This window comes from Leuresthes tenuis, unplaced genomic scaffold, assembly GCF_036924035.1.
Source record: "Leuresthes tenuis unplaced genomic scaffold, fLeuTen1.0.hap1 SCAF_23, whole genome shotgun sequence".
Taxonomy (NCBI): Eukaryota; Metazoa; Chordata; class Actinopteri; order Atheriniformes; family Atherinopsidae; genus Leuresthes; species Leuresthes tenuis.
This window is the reverse complement of record NW_027325377.1, coordinates 9256025-9271269: the sequence shown is the minus strand read 5'-3', so window position 1 is coordinate 9271269 and position 15245 is coordinate 9256025. Positions and strand designations below refer to the sequence as shown.

Below are 15245 nucleotides of genomic sequence, written 5' to 3'. Positions count from 1 at the left end.
TCATTCTTTCCGTCACTACCCACAGCTCCTGACCATAGGTGAGGGTTGAAACACATATTGACTGGTAAATCAACAGCTTCTCCTTCCGACACAGCTCTCTCTTCACCATGACAGACCAGTACAACATCCACATCACTACAGACACTGCCCCTTGTCCATCTCCCACACCTTTCTACTCCCACTTGTAAACAAGACCCAGAGGTCCTTAAACTTTCCCATGTGAGACCATGACTCAACTCCAACCTGGACTGGGCACCCTTTTCCAACTGAGGACCATGGCTATTGAAGGTGCTACAAATAATCCTGGTTGCCTCACATTTGGCTGCAAACCGATCCTGTGTCTGCTGGCAGTGTCTGATCAATGAAGCCAACATGACCACATTATCTACAAAATATAAAATCCTAAGCTGACTGAACAGGAAACCTCTGGCTCTTGGCTGCACCTAAAAAGTATTTCCATAAAAGTTATGAACAGAATCAGTGAAAAACGGCAGCCCTGGGCAAGTCCAACATACACTGGAAATGCGACTGACAGACTGCCAGCAATACAAACCAACAGGGACCGAATGACCCATAAAACAGGCCAGATATTGCATACAACTGGAGGGCGAACTCCCATGCAGCCTCCAGTATCCTTTAGAGAGTAAGTAGAGAACTTGTCCAGTGTTTCCTGACCAGGTGTCCATCTGGTTTGGGTGTTGCTATCTTGACAAGCATTAACCAGCTTATTTTGAGCTGCATCCATAAGGATTCAATGGATTCAATATATCCTGCCTCTCTTGGAATGTGGGAGTAGCTCTGCTGGAGATAGGAGTTATTGGATCTCCTGGACTGGGCCCTCAGCCAAACATTTCCAACTCACCTGAACTAAACTATTAATATTAATGTTGTTATATCTGCAGTTTCTCATGGTTTATTTGGTCTTCGTCTAAATTCAGATAGAGAGAGCCACAATTCTCTCATATGCATGTTGGTGATTATTGCTTTTGAGTATTTCACAGTTTACTTCTCTTTACTTTTCTTTCTCTTTTCTCTAGGACCTTGGGTCAATGGTGGAACAGTTAGCCAGGTTCTTGGGTGTCACCTGTGACAAAGCTCAGAGGGAGAGCATGGTGGAGAACTGCAATCAGCTGATCGAGCAGTGTTGCAGCTCAGAGGCACTGTCCATCTGCAGGGGTGAGTGGAAGAGGAAACAAAGGCAGACATGAATATCTTGGCACGGACTGCTCCCAACAAATGTAACTATGGATGAAAAGGTCTTTGTTTATATCAATTCCACTAAAATATGTCTTAAAGTGGATGTGACATAATAATTTTCCCTTGGGGGAAACATTTTCCTGAGAATTAGAAGATCTGGCGTAAGTGTCTTCTGACTGGGCAAACTCCTGGGGGATTACCAAGGGGACGGGGAAGAGGGTGACCGTGATTTGTGTAATGCAGACTACTTCAGCTACTGACTAGGAAACTGCGACAGCACATGACCAAGAAAAGACTGAGATGTTTTCAAGCATGACAACACATGAGATTCTGCTTTACACGTTCGAGCCAGAATCCCATCCTGAATATCAAAGTGAGCAGCAAGACGAACCGTATTTAAGTTTACAGCAGGAGGCTACCTGGAAAGCCAGCATTGGTATTGGTCTTGTTAATAAAACTGCCGTTTGTAAAGTATGGCAAATTAATTCAAACCTTTTCCAGACTGTGTTGCTGGTCAGGAAAAAAAAAAACATGTCCACCAGTTCAAGATTGCTGTGTGAACTTGAGTGAAAACTCAAACCCCTCACTCTAACATTGCAACTACCACGTAGTTTAGCTGAAGCCAGTATGATGTTGATCCCATTAGATCCCATGGATGTATGGAAAAATGCAGCATCTGGAAATGGCAAAAATATCAAATTGTTGAACTTCTTGTTAGAGTCACAGGATACTTCCAAGAGGATTTTTTGTAGCTCTTGTGTTTCAGAAATTTCCAAGAAAATTTCCAAGAAAACTTGGGCATCAATTATGCCATTAAATGCAGTAAACGCAAACATTATCAAGCTATTCCTCCAGTCATGCCAAAAATAGTCCAGCTCGAAATATAGATATCGACAGTTACTCTATTGATCTGAGAGAGAAATAGTGTAGCAGTGTAGTTGTAAGTTAGCAGCAGATGCTAGTTAACAACATTTTGTGATCAACTGTGGTGAAGCAAGCCATAGATGTACACTGCAGAACTCATAGTAATGCAAGAGTGCCATATATTACTGTGTTTAAACATTTTGTAAACAATTGTACTTGGAGACCTACATCTTTTCAAAAACATGCCAATATTGTAATGTTAACACACCAAGAGTGGTACAAACCATTCAGTGTAGCAAAGACAGTGAGGAGAGGACCTGTGTCATGTTGAAAACATACCTTATCCACACAGCTGCAGGTTGTCTGAATTACAGAATGTACCTGTTCAACCAGAAAGCATTTAATTAACAAAGTAATGGTGACGCATATACCTACTAAGAAGTTTGTGTAAGTCATCTTCATTTCCTAAACCATTGGCTTCTGCTGAACAAAAAAAATAAAGAGATAAAACAGTCATTAGCTAGCTAGATTCACTGTCTTTGCACCGTGCAATGAACCCACTGGTGCGGCCCAACATAGCAGGCACCCCCATCAGTTGTGATGGAGATCAGCTTGAAGAGTGGCAGTTTTGTCTCGCTAGCAAATCCCATGAAAGCATTGAAAATATCCTCACCTCTAGTGTGTCCTTTTAATGGCAAAATGGTGAGTAGCTCTTCCCTGGCGCTTTTCCATGTCTTCAAAAACCATCCTGATGAAAACACACAATTGTGCCACATCCACCAAACGCACTCACGCGTGAATATCCTTCCTCAGTTGCTCCTCCACATCCACAGCCATTCCCTCACATCTCCTTGTAATAGTATTGCGGGAGAGTTGCACTTCTTTAATGTCCTTCATGAGCTCTGTTTTATTTTTAAAGTCATCAAAAAGGCTATCTGCTGCCTTGAGAAAAGCTTCCTTCACAAGCCGTCTTTGAATGGCTTCTTGTATTTAGCAAGGTCGTGACTGACGCGATAGGAAGCAATAGTTGCAGCCTTACCCTGGGTCTTCGGTTTGGTGAAAATTGACTGCCGTGCTGCAAGCTGTGCTTTCAAATCCCGCACTTTTGTGGAGCGTGAAGGCGTTTTTGCAGGGAAATCCCTCTCGTAGCTCCCGTGTACCATTTAAAATGCCGCTCCAGATTCCCTTTCTTTGCCAACGCCACCATTGCATTGCAGATCAAACAAACAGGCTTTGAATGAGAATAAACAAAAAAAATAATCTTCCTCCCATTCTGGGTGAAAATGGTAGGTCTTGGTAACAGTTAAGTCCTTGGAGAAAGGAGGCTGAAGGTTGTCCTGTGTCCAGTTAAGGTCCAGTCTTTGTTGCAAATCTTTTGTGCTTGCGAGAAGAATTCTGGTCACTTCTACAGGTCTTGGTGGAGTTAGTGCTCAAATTAACTCTAGGCTGCCTCTCTTTATGGACTCTTAGCTGTACGCTCATCTTAGCGTGGTCAGCTGCAGAGCGGTCCATGCAGACTTTGTGTTGCTGCAAGAGGGGGATAGGGGCCACTGGCAGGCCACACCAATCCTGAAGAATTTGAGCCTTTGTTGTCCCTCCTCACTCAGTGGGGTTACATAGCACTGTAAAGAATCGGATTAATTGTTAAATTACAATAAGATTAAGTTCATGTATACACCTTAGTTTGACTAAAAATTGGACCGGATCGGGTTACTCGCAGTCGGATTAAGACCCCGGGATAACTCTGTTGATAGTCACACTAAACGTGCTTGTAGACAGAGAAGCACGTGGTGAATTGGATTTTGAGTTCTGTGCATGCTTGAGATTTCTTCCCGTCAGTCAGCTCCTAACTGCGCTCCCTTTGCTCGTGATTCTCCCTCTCAACTACCTCTCGAATTCCCTTTCTCTTTCCACTCTTGTTGATTCTGGTGCTGAAGCAAATTTTATTGATGAGGAGCTAGCTGTTAAATATGGTCTTCCTATCTTTCCCTATTCTCAGACAGTTAAAGATCAAGATGCACAGGTTATCGCAAATATAACTCATTCCACTGATCCCCTGTCACTGATCCTCTCTGGTAATCATCAAAGGAAGTTGAGCTATTCCTTCTACTTCTAGTACTCCCTGGTGTTGTGGTTTCCTTGGCTTAAGACCCTCAGTCTCCACATACACTGGCAAGCTGGGAGAATTCTTGCTCTGACTGAGTTTTGTCATTCCTCCTGTTTGCGTTCAGCTAGTCCTCATCACTCTGTTTCTGGTTCTAAGATTTCTGTGGATCCCGATTTGTCTGTGGTACCAGCTGTCTATCATGATTTAGGTGAAGTCTTCAGTAAAGAAAGGGCTCTATCTATCTTTTGAGACCCTGGATGGTGTCCAGATTTTCACCAAGTTAGACCTCAGGAACGCCTACCATCTTGTTCGCATTTGTGAGGGAGATTAATGGAAGATGGGTTTAAATACATACCATGGCCATTTGGAGTGCTTCGTCATGCCTTTTGGAGAAACCAATGTACCAGCAGTTTTTAAAGTCTTTATTAATTATGTGTTAGGAGACTTTGAACCATTTTGTTTTTATGTATCTTGATGATATTTATTTATTTTTTCTTTTCTTGAAACAAGACTGTACATGAGGCACATGTCCACAGACTTTCGGCATCTTCATGAGAACAAACTTTGTTAAAGCAGAGAAATGTGAGTTTCATGTGGAAACTGTATGCTTTCTGTAATCCAACAAGGTGTAATCCGACAAGGTTAGATCAAGGCAGACCTGACCTTGTTGGATTACGTACCCCTCAAGTTAAAGCAGTTGCAGAGTGGTCAACTCCCAGAAATCGCAAATCGCTTCAGAGTTTCCTGGGCTTTTCTAACTTTTACAGGCATTTTGTCAAGGGCTTTAGCACCATCGCTTCACCCCTGAATAGGTTGACATCTTTTAAAGTTTCATTAGTTTGGACTGAGGAGGTGGAGCAGTTAAAGAACCGTTTCATCACAGCTCCCATTGTAACCCAATCCGACCCTGCAAAACAGTTTATTGTGGAAGTGGATGCTACAGAAGTTGGGGTTGGTGCCGTTCTTTCTCAACGAACTGAAGCAGATCAAAAACACCCTCCTTGCGCCTTTTTCTCACGTCGTCTCACATCCACCGAACAAAATTATGTTGTGAGCAATCGAGACTGTAATGGCTGTCAAACTGGCATTGGAGGAATGGACAGGTACTTCAATGGGGTCAATAAACCTGTCTGATTTGTCATGAGAATCCCTTGAGGGGGATGTTAGGGAATATATCACTGTTTCTTCAGTCTGTTCCCAGAACAAGAATAATTCCTAACCCCCCTCAGGTAAATTACAACCTTTGGCAAACTCATGCAGTCCATGGTCGCATACAACTTTAGACATTGTCACCGGGTTGCCACCTTCACAAGGGAAAAACATACGATCCATAATCGAAAAGATTTTCTAAGACAGCGCATTAAATTACTTCCCTCAGCCACTAAACCTTTAGTCGAGCATGTTTACAGGTTACATGGCATACCCTAAGAAATTGTTTCTGATCCAGATCCTCAGTTAATTTTCCTCACTTGGATTGGGAATTGTATAGCACTCTAGTGTTGTAATTTAGCTATCGGTGCAATTAAGTTATGTTTTATTATGAACTGTAATAGACTAATCAGAAGATGTGCATAGTATTACACTTAGAAAAGCAAATATTTGGCATATATATGAACATCATTGAATGATTGTATTTGGAGACTGACATAATTCTGGAACATGCCAATAAACTACATGTGCAACATTAATATACTGACAATGTCATTCAATGTAGTGTAGATTGAGAAGACTGGGCACTAGTGAAGCAGCATTGCTGCAATGAAGAGAGCCTCGTAATATACCTCTACACAATTTGAAACTGTGTGAATAACACAGCTACAGGTTGTCCAACTTACGAAACATAACTTATTGTTTACAAAGCAATAATTTATCAAAGTAATGGCATGACAATCGTCAATTAGTCTTTCAGACAGTAACAGTCATAACTGCATGGACGTTTGTACATCAAATGCAGCTGTAGAGTTTGCAAATGCTAAAGAGTAAAAAGAAAAACAATAAAAAAGTCAGAAAGGAGACATATAATATCCTTTTCAACAAGTTGACACAGTTCCCTTAGGTCTTACTGAAATGTATGAGACAGGCTTTGGTCAATATATCTGTTGGTTTAAGCTCTGTGGCCCTTCTGTCACACCTCTGCTGAGACCAGTGGAGAGTGAGCAACCTTATTCACACCGCTGTAGTTTGTCCGAATTCCAGAACCCTTCAACTAAAAGTATTGATGCAACGATAATGGCAATATTTCAAAAAGTAAGAGCTCCTTAGAAGTTAGTGTAAGTAATCCTCATTACCTAAGTTGTTAATGTTGGCCACTGTATAAGCAAAACATTTTTAAAAATCCCGATTAATTTTTTTTCTCAAAACATAGATTTCCCTTGCATGAAGTTCTGGCACAAAGAGTTAGAACTAATCTCTCTTTGTTGCATAGTTTCTTTGCAAGTCCAGCAATGAACTGGCCCAAGTTGGTAAAACAGATTGATAAGAAGTGGTTGCTACAAATACACAATGTTTTACTGACTTTTACTGGAACATTACCAGTAATGAGATACATGCTGTTCAGTACAGCTGACAACAGAATGTTTCCATCACTATAGGAGGTTGGGTGTAAGTGGGTGGGCCTAAGAGGTCAGGCTTTGGAGGGGAAACGGGGTGAACTTGACAAGTGACATAAGTTTGCAGTAAAAATCCAAATGTCTTGTTGTGTATAAAATTTTCAAACCTAGGAGGTCAAAAACAAAATGCCAGTGTTGTGTTTTTCTGAGTTTTTGAGTTGTTAGTTACTTCACCTTATGCTGATTGAGGTCCAATATTTATATAATATTTATCGCAATTTACTATTTATAACAGCGATACATTGCTGTAAACGACCAGAAATCATACCAACATCAGAATTTTGTGGGTTGGTGGTTTAAAGAAATAGAATTTTTTTTTTAAAATGTTTTCGTTTCGTTTAATCTTTTTCCCCTGAACAACAGAAGGGGCAACAGACTTTGAGTACACAGACCTTTAGTGAAATAAGTTAATGTTTAAAGTAGGACAATGAAGCTCTTTCTTTCAAATATTATACAACATGTCTCCTCATCAGAGTATCAGCAGCTAGTTCAGCTGTTCCCCGTCTTCGTGTTTCTTACACCAACAAAACATATAGACATAATGATAAGACAAGGATTTGACAGAGAGACAGTGACCGAAGTTTCTCAAGACCAGTTCATAAATGTTGTTCACCTTTGACCTCGCTGAGCTGTAATGTTTTATCATTTAAACACAAACACAGGTTGTCCAAGAATGTCAAAGTTAGCATGTCAAGCTTCTTAATAGCAAGGATCACCAGCTTCAGAAAGCTTTCTTTGTTGTTTAGAATATCATGGCTATTGGTTGTTAAACAACGTAGGTAAAATAGGATCTTTGGTAAATGGACTTGTACTTGTATAGCGCTTTTCTAGTCTAGCTGACCACTCAAAGCGCTTCACTACATGCCGCATTCACCCCACTCACACACATTCATACAGCACGTCTTAGGATATAACTACGTGCTTTCTAAGTATTCACACACATTCATACCCCCAATGATACACTGGGGGAGCAATGTGGGGTTCAGTGTCTTGCCCACCCCTTTGGGGTCCAGCCATAAATAATGGGTGTCATATCAGACAAGGTTATAAGTCTCATGTCAGACAGAGCTGTCATCTCATTACTTTATTTTCAGTCAACTGTAGTAGTAGACAGATTCATAGGTCTGGACTTTTCAAACAACGTTTAAGATGATTATAGCACCATTTTGTGGCTAAATGTCACATATGCACCAGTGATAAAGGGATTCAACCTGTTGACTTTTTAAAATTAACCTTAGTTTTAAAAAGTAGTTTTATGTCCATGCCACTTACATTTGTTTCCTACTTGCATATATATCTTTCTATTGTTAAATTTCATGTTGCTATTCCTATTTAACTTGTGATTTCTTTCTGTTTTCTTGGTAATTAGTCATTTAGTGCATTAAAGTCTTGTTTACTATAGATTTTACAGAGCTGGCCATATCATCTGTGTCATACATGCTATAGCAGGTGAGTGGAGTAACTATGGGGGTAAATCCCTATCTTTAATCAAGAGCATATGTCTTCGATTCAATGGAAGGATTCCTTGTTTTCATGCTCAGATTTTGCTCTGCTCACTCTTTAAAGACTGTCCTCATACTCAAAACCTCTTCTGTTCATGAGCACATCTGCTCTGCTCCCGTTTGAGACCTTCCTCTCACACTCAGATTGTATCTGTGCTCTCATGATTTTTCTTCGTGCAGTTTTTTTTGCTCCTCGCAAACCGTTTTTTTTCTCCTCGCTTGCAAATTGCAACGGAACAAAATCTTAGCCAATAGAAAGCCAGCTTTAACGCTGATCTCACTGTCTCCTTAAGGGTACGATCGTTTTACTTTAGCGTCCCCACTAGAAGTTGAGAATGATCTGGATTTAGATCCTTTCATCTAGGGGTTTTATTATCATTATGATCAATTAACACTTCAGGGAATTTTAGAGATGTTAAAATTGTTTGAAATTTTCTTTGAATGAAAATAAATACCCAATAGACCCAAAGACAAAAGTGATCATGTTGTGTAAACTAAGGAGGAAATTACGCCTTTTCTGTCCTTACCCATGTTTGGAATAGATGCAGGAGTCCAGCTGCAGCGGATCTGACAATATGGATCAAGACAGCCAAGCAGCTCAAGTAAGAATTTAATTACAAATGGTGCTGTTTTTGCCGTCATTTGTAAGAAAAATCGCAAGGGCACAGACACAATCTGAGTGCACGGAGGAGGTCTTAAATGTGAGCAAACCAGATTTGCTCACGAACAGAGAGACTTTGGGTGTGAGGGCAGATTTTTAAGAGAGAGAAGAGCAAAATTTAAGCATGAAACAAGGAATCTTAAACATATGCTATTGATTAAAGATAGGGATTTGCATCCATAAATAACTGCTGTGGCAAGATCCATTCACTCGGTTGGCAGTTGTAAAATGTTAAATGAGATGGGATGTTTTTAATGTGTAAAAAGTGTAGTGAGTAAATGTGTTGGTGAGAATTCTGATAGTCGCTCCTGTCCCTGCAGGTCGTGTTGGTCTGTGGAAGGACATCTTCACAGTCTCTATGAATGAAAAATTTGATGCCTTATATAGACAGAAGATGGGAAAGTCTGATCTAACCTTTGACTTCTATCTGTGAGGAGCACTTGACCTGATCTTCACCATGGACTGCCACTTTGCTGCTCTCACTGTCCTCTACAAGTGCTAACCCTCCTGCTATAAACCACTCTCCTACATCTCCATTAAGTTATTTAGTCTAAAGTTCAAAAGTGTAGTCTGACTGTGGAATCACATTGAAAGACTTTTTCACAAAATGCATTCTTGTGAAACCCTTGTGGTCTGACAACAAAAAAAACAAAGTCACTTTAGAATTGTACAAATGTAACTGAATTTCTGAATACTGAAGTTATACCAAACCTCCCTCAATCTCTACCTACACTATATATTCAGTCTTCTGTGTACATTATGTGTTTACACTGGATATTCTTAAGGATTTTGCCTATGTCCACATATTTACACTGGAAATCACATATTCATATGAAAGAACAGTTAAAAAAACAAAAAAACAAGGGAGGGTTAGCATAGTTTAGTGTAATAATGTGTCTAAGCCCACAAACTTCTAACCTCTTGAACAGTTCAAAAATAGCTGAAACAAAAATCCCAAGGGCATTTTTTAGCTATTTTGCAAAGTCTCACTGTGGCACCTACAGAAAAAAAACTCACATTCAGATTCCTTTGATTTATTTGAATATAGTCAAATTCAAGCGAATAGTCAATACATTAATATCACATTGATTGAATAATTAATCTAAGTGTGTCTAGGCTAACAGAGTAACTTGTGAATAGTATCAGTGCTGAAATAATTCTAGACCTAACTGTAATTCAACAAGTAGATATTTGAATATCTCAACAAACAGTTGCCTATTTCTTTAGCAGACATGGTGGAACATTTATTTATGCTTTGGGACATTTGTCAAATGGAAGCTGTCCTTGGACCTCTGCTTTGGTCATTACCAAAATTACATATCTAGTGTTTTGATCACTTATTACAGAGTGCATCGTGTTCAGCAGCTACTGGTTAACACTGTTTTCTGTTAAGAGCTGGGCATGTTGTGAGAAGACATTTTTTACAGAGCTTGAGATGGTAGATAATTCTCTTGGAGTTCTATTAAAGTACACATGAGCAACAACTTTCACATTGCAAATATGTTTTTATCTTGTGCAAAAATTACGCTGTTTGACTCTCACTAGTCATGTTTCCATCCAAAAGTGATTAGAATCACTGGGGAATGCGCATTAAAAGAAATTAAAATCGTGTGGTTCCATCAAAAGTACGGACTTTAGTGAAATCTTCTAACTCGCACGAGTTTCCCACGGGTTGGCATGACAACCAGCCTGTAAACGTTTGACCAAGCCGGGGTGTATCACCATGGAGAGAGGACTTGAACTTTTATTAAGAATCGGGCAAGTGGTGTTGGAGTTGTCAGCCCAGTTAGTCCTGGCAATTAGAGGGGCGATCATGAGGAGAAGGCGGCAAGAGGTGTTATTTATTTATCTTAATTGCCCAAGAGATCGGGGTGAAAGTGCACTACGTCAGACTTGATGCGAACACAGCTGTTTCCATTCCTTTCAAGTCAACCAAAACCCGGCTCTAGCAAACGTATTTTCATTTGTGCGAATCAGGGGATTTTAATTCGAATTATGGTGTTTCCATCATAATTTTCCGATGCCATACTTCTCGATGCGCATCTAAACAGGCTGATGGAAACGCACCTACTGAGAAGTCTCCTTAGCCATTTTCACACATGCACTAAAGTCCTGAAATGTTAAAGAGATGTTCTGGAGTGATGGCATGTGAAAATATAAGTGTCCATAAGTGTCTGGACTTTCTGTGGAGATTTTCTCCACAAACCATCATAAATTTTCCAGAGTATCAACAAGTGGGACAATTTATGATCATGTTGGCAAATATGCCAGAACATTTGCAGCCACTGTGCAAGTAAATGGACTGTACTTGTATAGCACTTTTCTTGTCTAGCTGACCACTAAAAGCATTTGTAGCACTACATGCCACATTCTCCCATACAGCACGTCTTAGTCTATACAGGTACGTGCTTCCTACTATATTCACACACATTGATACATCGGTAGTTAATGTGGGGTTCAGTGTCTTGCCCAAGAATGCTTTGACAAGTGACCCGGGGTAGCCAGAGTCAAATCACTGACCTTCCGATTGGTGGGCACCAGCTCTTCCTCCTGAGCTACAGCCACCCCAGTGAGCATCTGTGTGCTGGTGAGAGTTTCTCCTCTTTACTGAGTGCTGATTTCCTATCACTCTCTGCCATTGTGGATATGTAAAGATACATGCAGTCCTCATATCAACACAAAAAGGAACCTCACCTGCTATTCTCAAACAAAAAATAAATATCTGAACAAAAAACAGTGATTTCTGCAGCATAATTTCTGCATCATGTGCTGTATCACGTGCCTCCTCCTGAGGCCTTTAGACACCTATTCTTCCCCCTATCTGACATTCTAGCCAGGACAGTGTTTCTCCAGAAGAAAGCTTCTCACTGTGATGTGCTTGTGTGGACAGCATCTGCAAAAAAAACAAAGGATGAAATTGTCCACAATATCTCCAGTGTTAATGTGTGAAAACAGCTTTTAAGAGATATATATCAGCCGTAAGGAATGCTTATGTAGCTTAAGACAGACTAATATCTCTAGCTACTTTGTTCCCGCTGAGATATAAAGATATCAGCATCCATCTTATAATTTTTATAAAAAAATTTAAATAAAACAACTTGTAACTTGCTTGCATAATGCTGTGGCAGTGATAATGATCAGCTTATAAATAAATAGTTTCATATGTTTGGCTTTCTGCTCTGCTTTGCCTGCGGCAGTTGTGTTGCTATTCAGTCTGCGACAAATATGATATATGATTGTACACAGAGCCGTGATATAGCTTTTGACTGCAAGAGGCCTATTTACATAAAATATAACATAAACTGATGGCTGTAGCTGATGTTTATCTAACGTTGCATTGACTTTGCACTGAAACTGACAGGATTAGCCTGCAGCTGCAGGATCTAAACATATCCAATAGGAGGCAGTCTAATTCCATAGCATGCAATACATCTTTTAGAAGAACATTTTGTATGGCCAATAAAGTACTGAAAAATCATTATTAGACAACAGTTGAACAGGCTCGAAGGGGTTTTGAAATTTATTCTTAGAAAGGAATTTTTCTCATCAAAGGTTATAAAAAAAAAAAAGGTACATTTTTTATGAAAGAATTTGTGCTCATTCAAAGAAGGTGTAATGAAGGGCTGAAAAAGTAACTGTTCCATTTCTTTTTTTATTATCCATATTTTATTGTTTCACTGAAATTAAAGGATAAAAAAAAAGTCCGCCAAATTATTGTGTTCAACATTTGTATCTGTACTCACAATTTTACAATTGTTACATTTCTATTTGTGATTAGTTGTTTGATATAAACTTCTCACATATATGAACATGTACACATTCGGAGTTGGGTAGCTTGGGTTGTCTTACCGAGTTGATAACCAAAATCATCGTACCACTTCATCAGATCTATATTGTAAGGGTAAGATAAGCCATATCACCTAAAGATACTCTGAAAAAGTTGAACCTACTTTACAGTACAAATCTTTGTTATGGGAAAGAAGAAAGAGAAACAGCCCAGCCAGCCATAACCATAAGATTTACAAAAAAAAAAAATTGAATGGAAGCCTAGTCTTCAGGTTTGAGAAGGTGTCTGCCTCTGGAACTCTTACTGGGAGCTATAGGTCGAAGGAGGTATGGTATTTAAAAACTTCTGAATCTACTTTTGGAATCTCTGCTCTGTTGGAAAAATATTGAGGTATGAGATATTTAAGATACAATGGCGCTTGGTGATTGAGAACTATATTTATGAGAAGAATAATTTTGAATGCTGGATTTATAGGTAGCTAATGAAGAGAAAATAAAATCTTAGAAATATCATCTCTTCAAAAGGAGCACAAGTGTAATGGTTCTTGCATATTTAATTTTTAACAGTAGATTACCTTCAACAATTGTATCTAAATATCTACATATTACAATATTTATTAATAAAATGGAATAACACATTTTTATTATATTCAAATAACTGTAAGTGGACCATTACACTCATGCTGTATGTAAAGAGTATGAACCTGATTCATACTATTTAGGAGTTTATGCTACATCAGCATAATATGACATGAGCATATACAGTCTTCAAGGCCAATCACATTAAGAGTTATTTTCATAATTTGAGCTAGTGTAGGTAGTTTAGGTACTCTGTTAGGTTGGTGCTCATCAAAGTGCCTTAGTGGCACAATCTTAAATCCACCATGGCAAATTTTCTCCTGTAGGTTGTTGACACAAAATGGTAAAGGTTACTATCATGAGCTCCTGAGTCTAGCATTAACATAAAAACAGTTACACAAAAGGAATCTGCAAGGGAAAAAAAAGAAAAGGAATAGTGGGCTTAATTATCGCTAACCTTTCAAAGATTAAAGGAGGAATGGAGCTCATTTATTCATTTACAGCTTTTGCTGGTGAGAAAAATAATAATAATAAAAAATAATAATTAGTGAGCTCCAGCCCTTTGTCAGTCCTTAGTAATGATGTCCTTTAGCTGAGATTCCAGTTATTATCACTAACCTTGGTCTCCCATCTCTAATAGATGACTGTTTACCCTGTCACTGATGCGTCAAAAGTATCTGCACCTATTCTTATGTGTGAGGCTCCTACCAGTTGTGGTGGATTTTACTTGGGAGTGACACAATGAACAGCTAATGAAATTCTGAAAACCACAATATGCAGGTTGAGAGGTGGTCTCTCCTTCCATATGGTAAATGTAATGCGTAAAAAGCGTCACAGAGAAGTAGTTTAGCTTCTTGAGTTGCAAATTATGCATTGTACGTAATTTCAGATTCTGCAGTTTATTAATTTATTTTTAGGTTATTTCAAAAACAAAATACAGTAAGGAGGACGCCTCGGAGGTTTGTTTGCGATGGGACAGTGATGCTCCTGACGTCAGAGGGGACAGTAATAATGACTGGAGGAAGCATCTGTAGAGGGAAACGTTGCTGTCGACAAGTGAGTATCATTTATATTTAATTGTTATTTTACTTATGTTTATGTTTATGTATTTAGCAGACGCTTTTATCCAAAGCGACTTACAAATGAAGATATAACAAGCTATATAAAAAGCTAACAATAATAATAATAATATAATAATATTATTATTGATTTTTCAGTCCACAGCCCCATGCTAAAGTCACTTTTTTATTTTTTCCCCCTTGTCCTATCCAGCATTATGGCAGCAGCATTGTAATCTGAATACCTTTTATGCCAAACAGATTTGCTTTGCCAAGGGAAGCTTTATGACTGTAAAGCTCTCCTGGGTGCCCATCAACTGCTTATTTATTTATTTTTGTTACAATATTTAACATGTAATAGTGCCGAACCAGATCGGGGGACAGGGAAGAGGAAGAGCAAAAAAGAACAAAAATAGAAAGAAAAAAACAGACAACCAGCTGCTACACCTGTAAAAACAAAACAGAAGACAAACCACGGCCTCTGTGGGGAATCCAGCCTTAGCGCCACCAGGAGCACCTGAAAGCAGGCAAGAAGAGGAAAAACAAACAAAAACAAGCAGAAGAAGCGGCAATTGCATACAACACAACTGTGGATATAGGTGACCTCAAACCACAGGATAACACAACAACTGCTTAGCGAGCGTGCTACTGGGCTAATGATTGTGTGTGTGTGCACATGGCACAGGTCCTACATGATAACTGTGCTTAGTTATGAGTGTATAAGTGTACAGAGCCACAATCCACCGCCAACCAGGCCTCTACTCCAAGTGGTTCAAGAACAGCTTTCAATTTACTTTTGGTATGCTTTTTTTTTTTTTAGGAGTTGCAGGCAAAAATTGCCCAACTGTTAAGGGGTTAAAAGAAAAGGCCAAGTCCGAATAT

General features: G+C 39.2%; 1 protein-coding gene across 2 annotated transcripts in view; it reads left to right on the top strand.

Moving 5' to 3' along the window:
- The window catches only part of sult4a1 (sulfotransferase family 4A, member 1), a 51362-nt gene extending 38724 nt beyond the window's left edge, over positions 1-12638 (top strand). The window contains exons 6-8 of one of the 2 annotated variants that reach the window (XM_072377219.1): positions 1038-1176; positions 8822-8881; positions 9261-9343. In XM_072377219.1, the coding sequence (XP_072233320.1) occupies positions 1038-1176; positions 8822-8850 (168 nt within the window). In that variant the 3' untranslated portion in view covers positions 8851-8881; positions 9261-9343. Of the gene's footprint in view, positions 1-1037; positions 1177-8821; positions 8882-9260 lie in introns of both variants that reach the window. The other variant, XM_072377218.1, reaches the window with a different exon arrangement.
- Positions 12639-15245: the final 2607 nt, after the last annotated feature.